The 18,046-nt window shown below is 42.0% G+C and overlaps 1 protein-coding gene across 2 annotated transcripts in view; it reads right to left on the bottom strand.

The window, feature by feature from the left end:
* The window catches only part of fam131bb (family with sequence similarity 131 member Bb), a 47,184-nt gene that overhangs the window by 16,437 nt on the left and 12,701 nt on the right, over positions 1 to 18,046 (bottom strand). For both annotated transcript variants that reach the window (XM_072461181.1, XM_072461182.1), the window contains exon 2: positions 3,848 to 3,885. In XM_072461181.1, the coding sequence (XP_072317282.1) occupies positions 3,848 to 3,885 (38 nt within the window). The remainder of the gene's footprint in view (positions 1 to 3,847; positions 3,886 to 18,046) is intronic.

Here is an 18,046-nt window from a genome sequence, read left to right as displayed (position 1 = left end):
GTTTTAGTACAGTTTAAACCTGTTTAAGCCCTGTTTTACTCCTGTTTTACTCCTGTTTAAGTCCTGTTTTACTCCTGTTTTACTCCTGTTTAAGTCCTGTTTTACTCCTGTTTTACTCCTGTTTAAGTCCTGTTTTACTCCTGTTTTAGACCTGTTTTACTCCTGTTTTACTCCTGTTTTTTACCTGTTATAGTCCTGTTTAAGTCCCGTTTTAGACCAGTTTTAGACCTGTTTTAGTCCTGCTTTAATCCTGTTTTAGATTTCATAATTGAGACTAAACCCTGGACTAGAATAGTACACATCCGGACTGTGAAACGTGGAAGCGCACCACGTTCTTCCCTCATTGTCCTCTCCACATTCATTCAGAACTTCCTGTGGCCATGACGACGCCTCTCATCGCACTAAACGTGTCTCTGTGCGTAGTGAAGGAGCCCGGCCCGTAGTGAAGGAGCCCGGCCCGTAGTGAAGGAGCCCGGCCCGTAGTGAAGGAGCCCGGCCCGTAGTGAAGGAGCCCGGCCCGTAGTGAAGGAGCCCGGCCCGTAGTGAAGGAGCCCGGCCCGTAGTGAAGGAGCCCGGCCCGTAGTGAAGGAGCCCGGCCCGTAGTGAAGGAGCCCGGCCCGTAGTGAAGGAGCCCGGCCCGTAGTGAAGGAGCCCGGCCCGTAGTGAAGGAGCCCGGCCCGTAGTGAAGGAGCCCGGCCCGTAGTGAAGGAGCCCGGCCCGTAGTGAAGGAGCCCGGCCCGTAGTGAAGGAGCCCGGCCCGTAGTGAAGGAGCCCGGCCCGTAGTGAAGGAGCCCGGCCCGTAGTGAAGGAGCCCGGCCCGTAGTGAAGGAGCCCGGCCCGTAGTGAAGGAGCCCGGCCCGTAGTGAAGGAGCCCGGCCCGTAGTGAAGGAGCCCGGCCCGTAGTGAATGAGCCCGGCCCGTAGTGAAGGAGCCCTGCGGTCGAGGCGGCGTATCTCATCACACGCTCTCAGGATCACGCTCCGTGTTGGATCAATAACGGCCTCTCTCTTCTTTCTCTTCTGCTTCTTTTCTCTCCGTTTTCTGGTAATTCTACTCTTTGCACTCGTCTTCTCTCCATCACGCCATCACATCGCTTTTCCTCTGCCTCCACGTCACGCAACGATAACTTTCACACAGTCGAGCGGTCGAGCCGAGGCCCTTAAAGCAGCTTTTCCACTTTGTAAAAGCAAAAACATCTGAGTTCTGCCTTGAATTCTTGATTATTTATCTTTGAGGTGTTGGTGCAGTTCATGATTATCTAGTTTGGAGGTCTAGATTTCTTCATATTTAAGTTTCAATACACCTTTGTCCTGTTTTAAGCTTAATTGTCTGTTTTGTTGAGTCTTTATTGACACTGAATGTGTTTTACGGCACTGGCAGATATTGTTTTTTATTTAAATTAGCAAAACAATCGTGAAAAACGTACATCCAACATTTTAACAGCAAACTACATAAAAACAAACTAAGCAAAAAAAACATCTCCACAGTAAAGCTATCTATCTCCAAGTCCTGTTTTGGTCCTGTTTTGGTCCTGTTTTAGTCCTGTTTTAGTCCTGTTTTATTCCTGTTTTATTCCTGTTTTATTCCTGTTTTAGTCTTATTTGAGACCTGTTTTAGGCTTGTTTTAGACCCGTTTTAGTCCTGTTTTACTCCTGTTTTAGACCAGTTTGACTCCTGTTTAAGTCCTGTTTTTGTCACGTTTTTGACCTGTTTTAGTCCTGTTTTAATCCAGATTTTGGTCCCGTTTTAGACCTCTTTTAGACCTGTTTTAATCCAGTTTTAGTCGCCAAAAAAAATTAACCTTTTCCTATTAATCTAATCTCATGTTAAATTTACGCATGTATTTTGAGCAGATCTAACTTATTATTGTTATTTGTTTTTTGCGAGCACATTAAAAACCTGATTATTCTCACTCTGAGCCGTTTTAACAGCTGCAGATGTGTTTTGTGCAGATGTGTTTTGTGCAGATGTGTTTTGTGCAGATGTGTTTTGTGCAGATGTGTTTTGTGCAGATGTGTTTTGTGCAGATGTGTTTTGTGCAGATGTGTTTTGTGCAGATGTGTTTTGTGCAGATGTGTTTTGTGCAGATGTGTTTTGTGCAGATGTGTTTTGTGCAGATGTGTTTTGTGCAGATGTGTTTTGTGCAGATGTGTTTTGTGCAGATGTGTTTTGTGCGGATGTGTTTTGTGCAGATGTGTTTTGTGCAGATGTGTTTTGTGCAGATGTGTTTTGTGCAGATGTGTTTTGTGCAGATGTGTTTTGTGCAGATGTGTTTTGTGCAGATGTGTTTTGTGCAGATGTGTTTTGTGCGGATGTGTTTTGTGCAGATGTGTTTTGTGCAGATGTGTTTTGTGCAGATGTGTTTTGTGCAGATGTGTTTTGTGCAGATGTGTTTTGTGCAGATGTGTTTTGTGCAGATGTGTTTTGTGCGGATGTGTTTTGTGCAGATGTGTTTTGTGCAGATGTGTTTTGTGCAGATGTGTTTTGTGCAGATGTGTTTTGTGCAGTGCTTGGCGCGGGTGCGTTGGTATTTTTGAAGTGCATTCTGGGACACGGCGTGTAAATAAATGATAGAAGTCGGCGGTGCGTTTGGAGGAAAAGCTGACTTCTGTGCGTTTCAGTCCGAAATGGTCGCCGCTCTCGCTCCAGCGGCACGGATCGGTTAAGCGGGAAAAAGAGGGAGGAAAGACACAAAAGGAAAGAAAGAGAAAACGACAAGACTCAGGCTGAGTTTGGTCGAGTGGAATCGAGACACAGCAAAAAAGGTTTTTTGTAATGAAATCAAATGACTTGAATTCACAATATTAAGCTTAATTTGAGTCGTTTGGACAAGTTTAAATGTAAATACTGATGATTTAACTTAAAAGATGTTCCTGGCCGGTTATGCACGTCTTACATTACGATATTATTACAATATTCATTTCACGGAACAATATTTACTGCAATATTATTCCTTCTCAAAAGGCTTGCGAGGATGTAAAAGTGGTTAATAACAATTGTGTCGATACAAAACAATGCGTTTGGGCAAGTTTGAGTTCAGCACATCAAAAGCACGAACCAAACTGGGACTAAAACCAGCACTAAACCGACCAGGACAAAAGGTTTAGTCCAGGTTTCATCCTGGTTTAATCCTGGTTTAGTCCTGGTTTAGTCCTGGTTTAGTCCTGGTTTAGTCATTGGTTTAGTCCTGGTTTAGTCCTGGTTTAGTCCTGGTTTAGTCATTGGTTTAATCCTGGTTTAGTCCTGGTTTAGTCCTGGTTTAGTCATTGGTTTAATCCTGGTTTAGTCCTGGTTTAGTCCTGGTTTAGTCATGATTTAGTCCTGGTTTATTCCTGGTTCATTCCTGGTTTTGTCCCAGTTTCGTCCTGGTTTTGTCCCAGTTTCGTCCTGGTTTTGTCCCAGTTTTGTCCCGGTTTAGTCCTGGTTTAGTCTCATTTTTGCTGCGGTGCATGTGGAGTGTGAACCCACTGGGCTCAAACCAGGACCAGATCACAAGTCTGGACACAAAATCCTCCATAACAGGCCATGAAGTCTGAAACGTGAAAATACACATCTATAATTCTGAATTCAAGTCATTTTAACCTGAGCTTTGTCCCTTTTTTGCAGTGACTGTGGAAACATGAAGCGATGAGTCAGAAGAATGGGTGAGCGCTTGTCCTGGTCTTCACTCTTATTACACTGATGCTACACACTAGAGCCACATGTAGCTGTAGCAGCAGCTACACCCCCCGGGGAGGGGGGGAGCGAGGAGGAGCGAGGGGGAGCGAGGGGCCGCCGGGGAATGCCGTTTTTCCAAAGTCGAGGCCACTTTGGAAAAACGCCAACAGCGTCGCTGTTAAACACTGACCTGTTCTCCATCCTTCTGGACCGGCACGCTGTCTCCCGCTGGAAGAAAGGACAAGAGACGGTGTTAAAAAGTCTCTTCTGTTGCAAACACAACCATTTACAGAGGAAAAGAACATTTACAGATGAAAAAGGACCATTTATGCACAAAAAAGACCATTTACAGACAAAAAAGACCATTTACAGACGATAAAGACCATTTACAGACGATAGAGACCATTTACAGACGATAGAGACCATTTACAGACGATAAAGACCATTTACAGACGATAAAGACCATTTACAGACGATAAAGACCATTTACAGACGATAAAGACCATTTACAGACGATAAAGACCATTTACAGACGATAGAGACCATTTACAGACGATAAAGACCATTTACAGACGATAAAGACCATTTACAGACGATAAAGACCATTTACAAACGATAAAGACCATTTACAGACGATAAAGACCATTTACAGACGATAAAGACCATTTACAGACGATAAAGACCATTTACAGACGATAAAGACCATTTACAGACGATAGAGACCATTTACAGACGATAGAGACCATTTACAGACGATAAAGACCATTTACAGACGATAAAGACCATAAAGACCATTTACAGACGATAAAGACCATTTACAAACGATAAAGACCATTTACAGACGATAGAGACCATTTACAGACAAAAAAGACCATTTACAGATGATAAAGACCATTTACAGACAAAAAAGACCATTTACAGACAAAAAAGACCATTTACAGACGATAAAGACCATTTACAGACGATAAAGACCATTTACAGACGATAAAGACCATTTACAGACGATAAAGACCATTTACAGACGATAGAGACCATTTACAGACGATAGAGACCATTTACAGACGATAAAGACCATTTACAGACAAAAAAGACCATTTACAGACAAAAAAGACCATTTACAGACGATAGAGACCATTTACAAACAAAAAAGACCATTTACAGACAAAAAAGACCATTTACAGACAAAAAAGACCATTTACAGACAAAAAAGACCATTTACAGACGATAAAGACCATTTACAGACGATAGAGACCTTTTACAGACAAAAAAGACCATTTACAGACGATAAAGACCATTTACAGACAAAAAAGACCATTTACAGACGATAAAGACCATTTACAGACGATAGAGACCATTTACAGATTATAAAGACCATTTACAGACGATAGAGACCATTTACAGATTTACAGACGTTATGAGACGAACACGGTGAAATCTACAATGTAAAAAGTGTCCAGTGTTGTTCGGTAAATCGGTAAAACACATTTTTTTCTCACATTCTCATATTTATGAATTTCTCTTAACATTAAAATCACCTCTTAAAGTAGCACCTGCAAACACCAAACATTCTAATCTTGTACAGAATGTGCTGAAGGATTCGTTGATATTTAATTACAAGCCTAATTCATTCAAGTTTTAAATCTAAAAAAGAGGCAAAATTATATATATATATATATATATATATATATATATATATTTATTTATTTATTTATTTATTTATTTATTATTTTTTTATCCAGTTTACTCAAAAACTAAATGAGATGTAATTTTTTTAAATTATTATTATTTTTTATTTTTTTTCAATGAATCTAATGTGTCAATAAAATGAAGTGAGACATTTAATTCTGGCTCTAATATGTGCAATTGGCTGTTTTTACATACATTTCCTCATTTCTATATCATAAATGCTTAATAAAAGTGCCTGTAACCTTTCTAGTCTCCATCTTTGTCTCCATGGAGATGTTAATGCTTTAGCTGGAATGTTCCACAGTGCGGCGTTAAACTATTATTGCTCAAATATGCTTCAAAAACTGGCCCCACCAGAAAAGTTACACAGTTCCTCATTTCTGTCCAGTTTTAACATGAACTAGTGCAATCTTCTTATCCATTTCCATTTTTAATTTTACCCAAATTGAATTTTCTTACCATATTTCATACTAAACTTCAATAAGCAGTATAGAAAGTCCAAAACATCTAAACTACCAAATTACCATTAATATTCTGAATTTAAGTCATATTTCACTCATTATTTGTGCAGTTATTTTGAGGCACAATTACAATTTTAAAATGTCTTTCTGGACTACACTGCGACAAATTAAGCTTTAGATGAGTTAAAATTAATTCAGGAAATTTCTCTTGATTTCTGTCGTTTCATCTGAAGAGAACTCGTTTCAAAACATTTTATTTCATCTTCTTGTTTCAATCTTTTCTCATTTCGACACTCAACTCATTTTCAACACAAATAATAAAATCCTTTCTTGTGTATTCTTATACTAGTTCTGGTTTTATTTTTCAGAATCAATACCTGTTGAAACAATTACCGTATTTTCTGGACTATAAGTTGCACCTTTTTACATAGTTTTGTAGTTTTGGGTGCGACTTATACTCCAGTGCGACTTATACTCCAGTGCGACTTATATACGTTTTTTTCTTCCCTATTATGCATTTTTTTGGCTGGTGCGTCTTACACTCCGGTGCGACTTCTACTCCTGAAAATACGGTATCTAGTTTTGCTGCGATTGTTTTAGTTTCAATCAGACTTTGACACTAAAGCTAAACGATCTCGTGAAAGATTCTACGTCACAAAAAACACGTCCCGCTCGAAACTACTCACTCCAGATGAAATACTCTTCCTGTACTCCGTTTCAAAGAGTACACGATATGGAAACCCAGTGGTACAGATGCTAGTTGAAGTATTCGTGACCGATCGCGCTCCTTCTCGTTCCTCGCTGCTTAAATCCTAATTGAGACGCTGGTTTAATTAGAGGTCTGTTCGTCTAATGGAGTTTAAACACAGCCTCGGTCTCTAGGCGCCGCCTCGCTGTCGGAGGGTCCGTGCTCCGCGTGCAGCCCCCGAGAGACCCTGTCCCCTGTCCCCGCCCCCGCCCGCCCCGCCCCCGCCGACCGTCGCCGCTAAAATAAGACCGACAGGAAGTGCAGCGACTGGAGCTCAGAATCTGTAACGAGTCGTTTTAACTTGACATTGAAGGGATTTTTCTTTTCTTAAAGCTGAAGCTTTAAGAATAATGACCCGGCTTTTTGGGTCATAAATGTGTAACTACGCACTGTTGTCGTCGAAATATGACATAATAAAACTTTATATCGATGCAAACTTGTGAAACAGAGCCACGTGAGTATTTCCACACGAGTAAAAACTGATATTAATCGTTATCTTAATTGACCTGGATTGATTTGCTCGTTTCAAAGTGTTTCTGACTCGTTTAATTTCTCCTTACTTTTTACTTCGAGCTACATTATTTGCCAATGGATTAAGAAAATGTTTCTTACCCATTGGCACTTTGACTTTAAGCTAAAGGATCAACCAGTCAAATGTCATAAAAGCATTTAAATCTCACCAAGTCAAAACTATTCAAATCTAGATTGAAATTTTAAACTAATTCAAAGTGATGTTATTTGTATTTCTTTGTATTTTTTTGCAGTGCGTGTGGCGCTCCGGGGCAAGAGCTGATTGGCTGTCCATCTGCTCATCCTGTTGCCGTGACGAGCGTTTGAGAGTCAGGAACAAGTGCGACAGATTTTAACTCAAACGAGACAAACAACAGGCAAAACCGCATAAAGGAACGCTACAGAGGTGTTTATCCATCGCCATGGAGACAGGGCTGATCCGTGGAGCGTTACGGTATTTCAATGTCTTTAGATAAATGTCAGATACGTTTAAAGCCTCACCATGGAACATCCGAGTCATTTTAACTGATGTAGATAAATGTTTTGCTGTGAAAAAGGTCTTTGATGAAACAAAATGAATGTTGTACTATTGTGATTATATTAGTTTTTATATTACAATATTTTAAGCCACACCCACAGACCCGGGGACGCTATAAGCTAACATACATTTACATTTGCATTAACATTTACATTAACATTTACATCTCTTTCTTCTGCTGGTCCGCTGTACGTCTGTCACTAAAATCACTTCCTCTTGGAGATGAATAAAACATAAATCTGACTCTGATCCGAGGAATGATCCGTGTAAGACGTTTATATTAATGTAAGACGTTTATATTGAATAAAGTGTGCCAAAATGAGGTCATCCTGTCGTCAAGCGTCACTAAACTATGGTCACGTTGTCTGGTCCGATTTTGTCCACAGTGAGTCGTTGTGAAGGACATTGAAGCCGCCGCCTCCTTCAGCCTCCTGAAACGACCTTGACCGACGTTTTAGTCAAGGACAAACTCCTTTCCATCTGGAGACGCGCCAAAAAACAGGACTTTTATTCCTTTGCTAACATCGCATCAAAGGGTTGTTACAATCACAGCATTTGTGACCTTTGGGTGTACAAATTATATGCTAATTACATTGATCTTTTCTGTGCAGCGACTCCAAGTGACAAAGAGAAGCCAAAACCCTCCTTCCTTCAGAACAAGAGGCTTCACGTACACAGTATTTCTGGACTTTACTCATCTGTACACATCCAAACACATCCGGGGCCATGTAGATGCCAACGAAATAAACTACTGAAGCTACTGAAGCTACTGAGGCTATTGAAGCTACTGAAGTTACTGAAGTTACTGAAGTTACTGAAGTTACTGAAGTTACTGAAGCTACTGAAGTTACTGAAGTTACTGAAGTTACTGAAGTTACTGAAGTTACTGAAGTTACTGAAGCTACTGAAGTTACTGAAGTTACTGAAGTTACTGAAGCTACCGAGGCTATTGAAGCTACTGAAGTTACTGAAGTTACTGAAGTTACTGAAGTTACTGAAGTTACTGAAGATACTGAAGTTACTGAAGTTACTGAAGTTACTGAAGTTACTGAAGTTACTGAAGTTACTGAAGTTACTGAAGTTACTGAAGTTACTGAAGCTACTGAAGCTACCGAAGCTACCGAGGCTATTGAAGCTACTGAAGTTACTGAAGTTACTGAAGTTACTGAAGCTACTGAAGCTACTGAAGCTACTGAAGTTACTGAAGTTACTGAAGCTACTGAAGTTACTGAAGTTACTGAAGTTACTGAAGCTACTGAAGCTACTGAAGCTACTGAAGCTACTGAAGCTACTGAAGTTACTGAAGTTACTGAAGTTACTGAAGCTACTGAAGCTACTGAAGCTACTGAGGCTACTGAAGCTACTGAAGCTACTGAGGCTACTGAAGCTACTGAGGCTACTGAAGCTATTGAAGCTACTGAACCCATTGAAGCTACTGAAGCTACTGAAGCTACTGAAGCTACTGAAGCTACTGAAGTTACTGAAGCTACTGAAGTTACTGAAGTTACTGAAGTTACTGAAGCTACTGAAGCTACTGAAGCTACTGAAGCTACTGAAGTTACTGAAGTTACTGAAGCTACTGAAGTTACTGAAGTTACTGAAGTTACTGAAGCTACTGAAGCTACTGAAGCTACTGAGGCTACTGAAGCTACTGAAGCTATTGAAGCTACTGAAGCTACTGAGGCTATTGAAGCTACTGAGGCTACTGAAGCTACTGAAGTTACTGAGGCTACTGAAGCTACTGAAGCTACTGAACCTATTGAAGCTACTGAAGCTACTGAAGCTACTGAAGCTACTGAACCTATTGAAGCTACTGAAGCTACTGAAGCTACTGAAGCTACTGAAGCTATTGAAGCTACTGAAGCTACTGAAGCTACTGAAGCTATTGAAGCTACTGAAGCTACTGAAGCTACTGAAGCTACTGAAGCTACTGAAGCTATTGAAGCTACTGAAGCTACTGAAGCTACTGAAGATACTGAAGTTACTGAAGCTACTGAAGCTACTGAAGCTACTGAAGATACTGAAGCTACTGAGGCTACTGAAGCTACTGAAGTTACTGAAGCTACTGAAGATACTGAAGTTACTGAAGCTACTGAAGATACTGAAGTTACTGAAGCTACTGAGGCTACTGAAGTTACTGAAGCTACTGAAGTTATTGAAGCTACTGAAGCTACTGAAGCTACTGAAGCTACTGAGGCTACTGAAGCTACTGAAGCTACTGAAGCTATTGAAGCTACTGAAGCTACTGAAGCTACTACTGCTTGTTATGTGAGAACCTAAGGGAACCTAAGGGTGGGCGACACCTAAATTACATCGTTGTGATTTGGCCATAACTTAAGTCATCTGCTCACTCAAATAGTCACGAAAAAATGGTGATTGGTCATATTTATATCGTGCTTTTCTAGCTGTATTCATAAACCAGTGAACTAGGGATGTCAAGGTTATTCAGTTGTAAGAATTTCATTGTTTCACCGTTTCTAAAATCCTCAACATTTTTGACGTCATGGTGAACAGTGTACGATAATCTGCCGCTGGCGTGCGCGCAATGTATCATGAGGAAACGTCCAGAGCTGGCCCCACAACCAGGAAGTAAAGCGGAAGAAAGAGACTTGTTTTGTCGATATGCGCCAATGAACACACGCCATTGACTTGAACTCGGTCTGAACAGTTGAGATAATGATCACAATTGTCACAAGTAGTCAATTAAGTGTTACAACTCTACAATCTAGTCACAGATCCCAGTTCAGTTTTGATGCTGGTAATTCTGAGTCCCTGAATTCAGCACGATTGTGTCTCAAACAGAGAACGACGTGATGCTTCACCTGTTTCTGTCACGGTTTCCCCCCCAAACATCCCTCACAGTCTCTCACTCAGGACTTTCCCCGTCAGCTCTGAACTCAGGGTGACCTTTGCAGGATTAGACGCTCTGTGAAGTGCAGTGTGGACGTTACTGCCGATATCGCTTGGACAAAGAGATAAAGAGATATGGCCTCTGTACGTGGGTGGGGGACTGGCCTAGATTTCCTCTCTATTTTGGGCAAAAAAACTGCAAACGCAAACTATATATGAACATGTGTGTGCACTTGTTAGCAACATCCACGACCTTCTATAGCTCACGTGTTGCTGCGCCACAAATACACTAAGGAACAGTTCCCCGCCACAAGTGATATCTAGAGTACAAATGAGAAGTATGGAGCCCAAAAATGTATTGTTCATATTTCATTTATGGAACGATAAAGACAATATTATAACTATATGTACACTACAGAGCGACACACCCTAGTCTCTTCTCCTTCATCTTGTTAGGCCAATTAGGACATAAGCAGTTACTCTCCACATGAATAACAGCCTGGACCGAGAGTGGACTGCAGTAAAATGCCCTCTAGATCTCACACTGCAGTGCACGGACATGATGCTAATGTCTGACTCGCAGTACGCTGTGAAATGACATCAGCAGCCGTGTGTGCAGCGCGTTACAGTTGTGCTGTATGTAATGAGTGATGGGACTGAATGTTAACTAGTCTCTTAACACACAGATGGGTCGGTCTGAGCGCTGCGGGTCAGGAGCACGGTGTGGGCTCTGCAGCTGTGTTGTGGCTGCATGTGTGAATGTGAAGACAGGGATCCTCCTCCACCGAACAGCAACAACAACAGAGCACATGACTGAAGCTCAGAGCCAGTTCTGCCTCCCCTTGGCACAGCCTCCTCCCCCGCACCATCGCAGAGAGGCTGAACACAGCCTGGGGCCATCGGGGAGCCAGCTCAGCCGAAGGAGCGGCAGGACGAGGGGCGGGAGTGAGCGCGATGGAGGGAGCAGCCAAGCAGAACAGAGCCACACATCTGCAGCACTGTCAACTCCACAGCACTCCAGAGGCGCATGGCTGAAGAGGGAAGCACCCAGTGTCATCTGTCTTTTTACTCCTAGTGCCCTGCAGCGGCAGTGGCCACAGCAGCCAGGGCCGAGCGGGCAGCCAGAGAAGAGCAGCGTGTGTTTACACTGACAGCTGCAGCACGACCAGTGACAGGCGTCCTGCAGAGGCATGTGCAGATGAACCAGGAGCAGGTCCAGATGGCACAAGTGTCTGCAGTGACAGGCAGAGCTCATTTACTCTACACACATATGTCATGCTCCAGTGCAGGGGAGTATTATTCCCCAGATCCCAGCCCAGGTGCTCCGGTCACTGACAGGCCTGACACGGCTCATTAATCTGTGTGCAAGTCCAGGACTGTGCAAGTCCAGGACTGTCCAGGACTGTGCAAGTCCAGGACTGTCCAGGACTGTGCAAGTCCAGGACTGTCCAGGACTGTGCAAATCCAGGACTGTCCAGGCCTGTGCGGGTTCAGGACTGTGCAGGTCCTAACTCGGGACTGTGCAGGTCCAGGACTGTGCAGGACCAGGACTGTGCAGGTCCAGGACTGTGCAGGTCCAGGACTGTGCAGGTCCAGGACTGTGCAGGTCCAGGACTGTGCAGGTCCTGACTCAGGACTGAGCAGGTCCAGGACTGTGCAGGTCCTAACTCAGGACTGAGCAGGTCCAGGACTTTGCAGGTCCTAACTCAGGACTGAGCAGGTCCAGGACTGTGCAGGACCAGGACTGTGCAGGTCCAGGACTGTGCAGGTCCTGACTCAGGACTGAGCAGGTCCAGGACTGTGCAGGTCCTAACTCAGGACTGAGCAGGTCCAGGACTTTGCAGGTCCTAACTCAGGACTGAGCAGGTCCAGGACTGTGCAGGACCAGGACTGTGCAGGTCCTAACTCAGGACTGAGCAGGTCCAGGACTGTGCAGGGCCTAACTCAGGACTTGTGCAGGTCCAGGACTGTGCAGGACCATGTACTGTAGGTCTTCAGCTCTCTCACAGTCCGAGGCTGAGGCTTTGTTGCAGACTGTGGTAACAATCCACAGCCCAAAGTGCACAACTTCATCTTAATCACCAGACACTCACAAACAAACAAACTGGCTAATGGGCCGATACATTTATAATGATCACTACCTGATGCAACACTGGCTGCAGGGGTGTGGCCCGAGACAAACATCCATAAATAATATTCTCAGAAGCCAGACTTCCCGAGCCCACATACAAACTGATGTCATTCCGTTAGTCTTAGAGGTTAGAGCAGAGACTCACCCGTCTGTCAATGACATGCTCAAACTTTCATTTTCAAAACTCACGTTCCTGAGTCATGTGTTTACGAGCCCACACGCACACGCCTCTTATTTCTGATTTGCCACCCACTTTGAAATCTCACAAATACAACTACTCCACAAGGCCCTACACTCTAAGGATCATTTTACTAAATATAATCAGCGCGGCTCCCGGGCTATCGGGTGACAAGCCGAATTGTAATAGCACATCGACAGCGAGGCAGTAAACCTGGATGAATGTGCAGCCATCACATGCTACAGCGGGGTCCTTGGAGCCCGACGCACACACACACACACACACACACACACATACACGATGCACACACACACACACGCACACACACACACACACACACACATACCGCACACACACACACACGCACAAACACACAAGCGCACACAGGTCTTCACATGGAGATACTACATCACTGAGGCGTTCACCTTGGATGTGTTCATGTGGGCCCTGTGTCTCTGCGCTGGACAGGGGCCAATCGCTCAGGCTCGTCACACGCTCTCAGTCCATCTGCGGCGCTGCAGCAGAGGCTCATGGGTTACGCTCGGGAAAATCTAGATTAAAATGACTTCACTTTCAAGTAAAAATATCTATAATGTTTCTAATTCCAGCTTGTGCTCCTGAAGGATGGGTCATGGGCACATTTTCCTCAGTCAAGTCTATAGTGTTGTGGGGGCGTTTAATACTTTTTAAAAAGGGAATTCCTCTCTCTGTGGACAAAGCGACAGAAGCAAGAGGACAGAGTGTGCCAAACACACACAATAAAACTTCGCTGCAAGAAAAAGAACGTGAAGTTATTTGAATTTATGAGGACATTGTCTTTTTTAATGAATTCTTTATAGACAAATGCAAACAAGCTTAAATGAAAGAAGCATGTTTTAAGGTGAATAGAGAACATACAGGTAATAGTACACGCTACAAGGCATATTCAATATTTGCTCATGCCCAAGGTGAAATTCTGAAAAGAAGAAATGTGCTTGAGTGTATAATACATAAGCTTAAGCCACTGAGTTCTAGTTAGACTGACAAATACATGGAGATGTTTCTCACTCAGCTGTTACTACATTCTCTTGTACCCGTGTTTGTGCCCATGTTTGTACCATGTTTGTACCCATGTTTGTGCCCATGTTTGTACCCATGTTTGTGCCCATGTTTGTACCCATGTTTGTGCCCATGTTTGTACCCATGTTTGTGCCCATGTTTGTACCCATGTTTGTGCCCATGTTTGTACCCATGTTTGTACCCATGTTTGTACCATGTTTGTACCATGTTTGCACCATGTTTGTACCATGTTTGTACCATGTTTGTACCCATGTTTGTACCCATGTTTGTACCCATGTTTGTACCATGTTTGTACCCATGTTTGTACCCATGTTTGTACCCATGTTTGTACCCATGTTTGTACCCATGTTTGTACCATGTTTGTACCATGTTTGTATCCATGTTTGTACCCATGTTTGTGCCCATGTTTGTACCATGTTTGTACCCATGTTTGTATCCATGTTTGTACCATGTTTGTACCCATGTTTGTACCATGTTTGTACCATGTTTGTATCCATGTTTGTACCCATGTTTGTACCCACGTTTGTACCATGTTTGTATCCATGTTTGTACCCATGTTTGTGCCCATGTTTGTACCATGTTTGTACCCATGTTTGTATCCATGTTTGTACCCATGTTTGTGCCCATGTTTGTACCCATGTTTGTACCCATGTTTGTACCCATGTTTGTACCATGTTTGTGCCCATGTTTGTACCGTGTTTGTGCCCATGTTTGTGCCATGTTTGTACCATGTTTGTGCCAATGTTTGTATCCATGTTTGTACCATGTTTGTATCCATGTTTGTATCCATGTTTGTACCATGTTTGTACCATGTTTGTACCATGTTTGTATCCATGTTTGTATCCATGTTTGTACCATGTTTGTACCATGTTTGTATCCATGTTTGTACCATGTTTGTACCATGTTTGTACCATGTTTGTACCCATGTTTGTACCCATGTTTGTACCATGTTTGTACCCATGTTTGTACCCATGTTTGTACCCATGTTTGTACCCATGTTTGTACCCATGTTTGTACCCACGTTTGTATCCATGTTTGTACCATGTTTGTACCCATGTTGGTACCCATGTTTGTACCCATGTTTGTACCCATGTTTGTACCATGTTTGTACCCATGTTTGTATCCATGTTTGTACCCATGTTTGTACCCACGTTTGTACCATGTTTGTATCCATGTTTGTACCCATGTTTGTGCCCATGTTTGTACCATGTTTGTACCCATGTTTGAATCCATGTTTGTACCCATGTTTGTACCCATGTTTGTACCATGTTTGTGCCCATGTTTGTACCATGTTTGTGCCCATGTTTGTACCCATGTTTGTACCCATGTTTGTACCATGTTTGTGCCCATGTTTGTACCATGTTTGTGCCCATGTTTGTGCCATGTTTGTGCCAATGTTTGTATCCATGTTTGTACCATGTTTGTATCCATGTTTGTATCCATGTTTGTATCCATGTTTGTACCATGTTTGTACCATGTTTGTACCATGTTTGTATCCATGTTTGTATCCATGTTTGTACCATGTTTGTACCATGTTTGTACCCATGTTTGTATCCATGTTTGTACCATGTTTGTACCATGTTTGTACCCATGTTTGTATCCATGTTTGTACCATGTTTGTACCCATGTTTGTACCATGTTTGTACCCATGTTTGTATCCATGTTTGTACCATGTTTGTACCATGTTTGTACCCATGTTTGTATCCATGTTTTTACCATGTTTGTACCCATGTTTGTACCATGTTTGTACCATGTTTGTACCCACGTTTGTATCCATGTTTGTACCATGTTTGTACCCATGTTTGTATCCATGTTTGTACCATGTTTGTACCATGTTTGTATCCATGTTTGTGCCCATGTTTGTACCATGTTTGTATCCATGTTTGTATCCATGTTTGTACCATGTTTGTATCCATGTTTGTACCATGTTTGTACCCATGTTTGTACCCATGTTTGTACCATGTTTGTACCCATGTTTGTATCCATGTTTGTACCCATGTTTGTACCATGTTTGTGCCCATGTTTGTACCATGTTTGTACCCATGTTTGTACCATGTTTGTACCCATGTTTGTACCATGTTTGTGCCCATGTTTGTACCATGTTTGTACCCATGTTTGTACCATGTTTGTACCATGTTTGTACCCATGTTTGTATCTATGTTTGTATCCATGTTTGTACCATGTTTGTACCCATGTTTGTATCCATGTTTGTATCCATGTTTGTATCCATGTTTGTGCCCATGTTTGTACCATGTTTGTACCATGTTTGTACCATGTTTGTATCCATGTTTGTACCCATGTTTGTACCATGTTTGTACCCATGTTTGTATCCATGTTTGTACCCATGTTTGTACCATGTTTGTGCCCATGTTTGTACCATGTTTGTACCCATGTTTGTACCATGTTTGTACCCATGTTTGTACCATGTTTGTACCATGTTTGTACCATGTTTGTACCCATGTTTGTACCATGTTTGTACCCATGTTTGTACCATGTTTGTATCCATGTTTGTACCATGTTTGTACCCATGTTTGTACCATGTTTGTGCCCATGTTTGTACCATGTTTGTACCCATGTTTGTACCATGTTTGTACCATGTTTGTACCCATGTTTGTATCTATGTTTGTACCCATGTTTGTACCCATGTTTGTACCATGTTTGTACCATGTTTGTACCCATGTTTGTATCTATGTTTGTACCCATGTTTGTACCATGTTTGTACCATGTTTGTATCCATGTTTGTACCCATGTTTGTACCCATGTTTGTACCCATGTTTGTACCCATGTTTGTACCCATGTTTGTACCATGTTTGTACCCATGTTTGTATCCATGTTTGTACCATGTTTGTACCATGTTTGTACCATGTTTGTACCATGTTTGTACCCATGTTTGTACCATGTTTGTACCATGTTTGTACCATGTTTGTATCCATGTTTGTACCATGTTTGTACCATGTTTGTATCCATGTTTGTACCATGTTTGTACCATGTTTGTGCCCATCTTTGTACCATGTTTGTATCCATGTTTGTACCATGTTTGTACCATGTTTGTACCATGTTTGTACCCGTGTTTGTACCATGTTTGTATCCATGTTTGTATCCATGTTTGTATCCATGTTTGTATCCATGTTTGTATCCATGTTTGTACCATGTTTGTACCATGTTTGTACCATGTTTGTACCATGTTTGTATCATGTTTGTACCCATGTTTGTATCCATGTTTGTATCCATGTTTGTATCCATGTTTGTATCCATGTTTGTGCCCATGTTTGTACCATGTTTGTACTATGTTTGTACCATGTTTGTACCCGTGTTTGTATCATGTTTGTACCCATGTTTGTACCCATGTTTGTACCATGTTTGTACCATGTTTGTAACATGTTTGTACCATGTTTGTACCATGTTTGTATCCATGTTTGTACCATGTTTGTACCCGTGTTTGTATCATGTTTGTGCCCATGTTTGTACCATGTTTGTACCATGTTTGTACCATGTTTGTACCATGTTTGTAACATGTTTGTACCATGTTTGTATCCATGTTTGTACCATGTTTGTACCATGTTTGTACCATGTTTGTACCATGTTTGTAACATGTTTGTACCATGTTTGTACCATGTTTGTATCCATGTTTGTACCATGTTTGTACCCGTGTTTGTATCATGTTTGTGCCCATGTTTGTACCATGTTTGTACCATGTTTGTACCATGTTTGTACCATGTTTGTAACATGTTTGTACCATGTTTGTATCCATGTTTGTACCATGTTTGTACCATGTTTGTACCATGTTTGTACCCGTGTTTGTACCATGTTTGTACCATGTTTGTACCATGTTTGTACCATGTTTGTAACATGTTTGTACCATGTTTGTATCCATGTTTGTACCATGTTTGTACCATGTTTGTACCATGTTTGTACCCGTGTTTGTATCATGTTTGTACCCATGTTTGTAACATGTTTGTACCATGTTTGTATCCATGTTTGTACCATGTTTGTACCATGTTTGTACCATGTTTGTACCATGTTTGTACCATGTTTGTATCCATGTTTGTACCCGTGTTTGTATCATGTTTGTACCCATGTTTGTACCATGTTTTACCCTCTTACCCTCCACCAGGGCAGTGCTGAAAACACCAGCCCTTGTTTAGTTCGTTTCAACAACATGTGTGGTGTTATTATATTATATGATCAGGCTATTGTATTTAGACAGCACGAAATCCCTGTTTATTTT

The sequence above is a fragment of the Eucyclogobius newberryi genome, unplaced genomic scaffold, assembly GCF_026437365.1.
Source record: "Eucyclogobius newberryi isolate DKJ021-1_F unplaced genomic scaffold, fEucNew1.0.hap1 SCAF_3, whole genome shotgun sequence".
NCBI lineage: Eukaryota > Metazoa > Chordata > Actinopteri > Gobiiformes > Gobiidae > Eucyclogobius > Eucyclogobius newberryi.
This window is presented reverse-complemented; position numbering and strand designations above follow the sequence as displayed.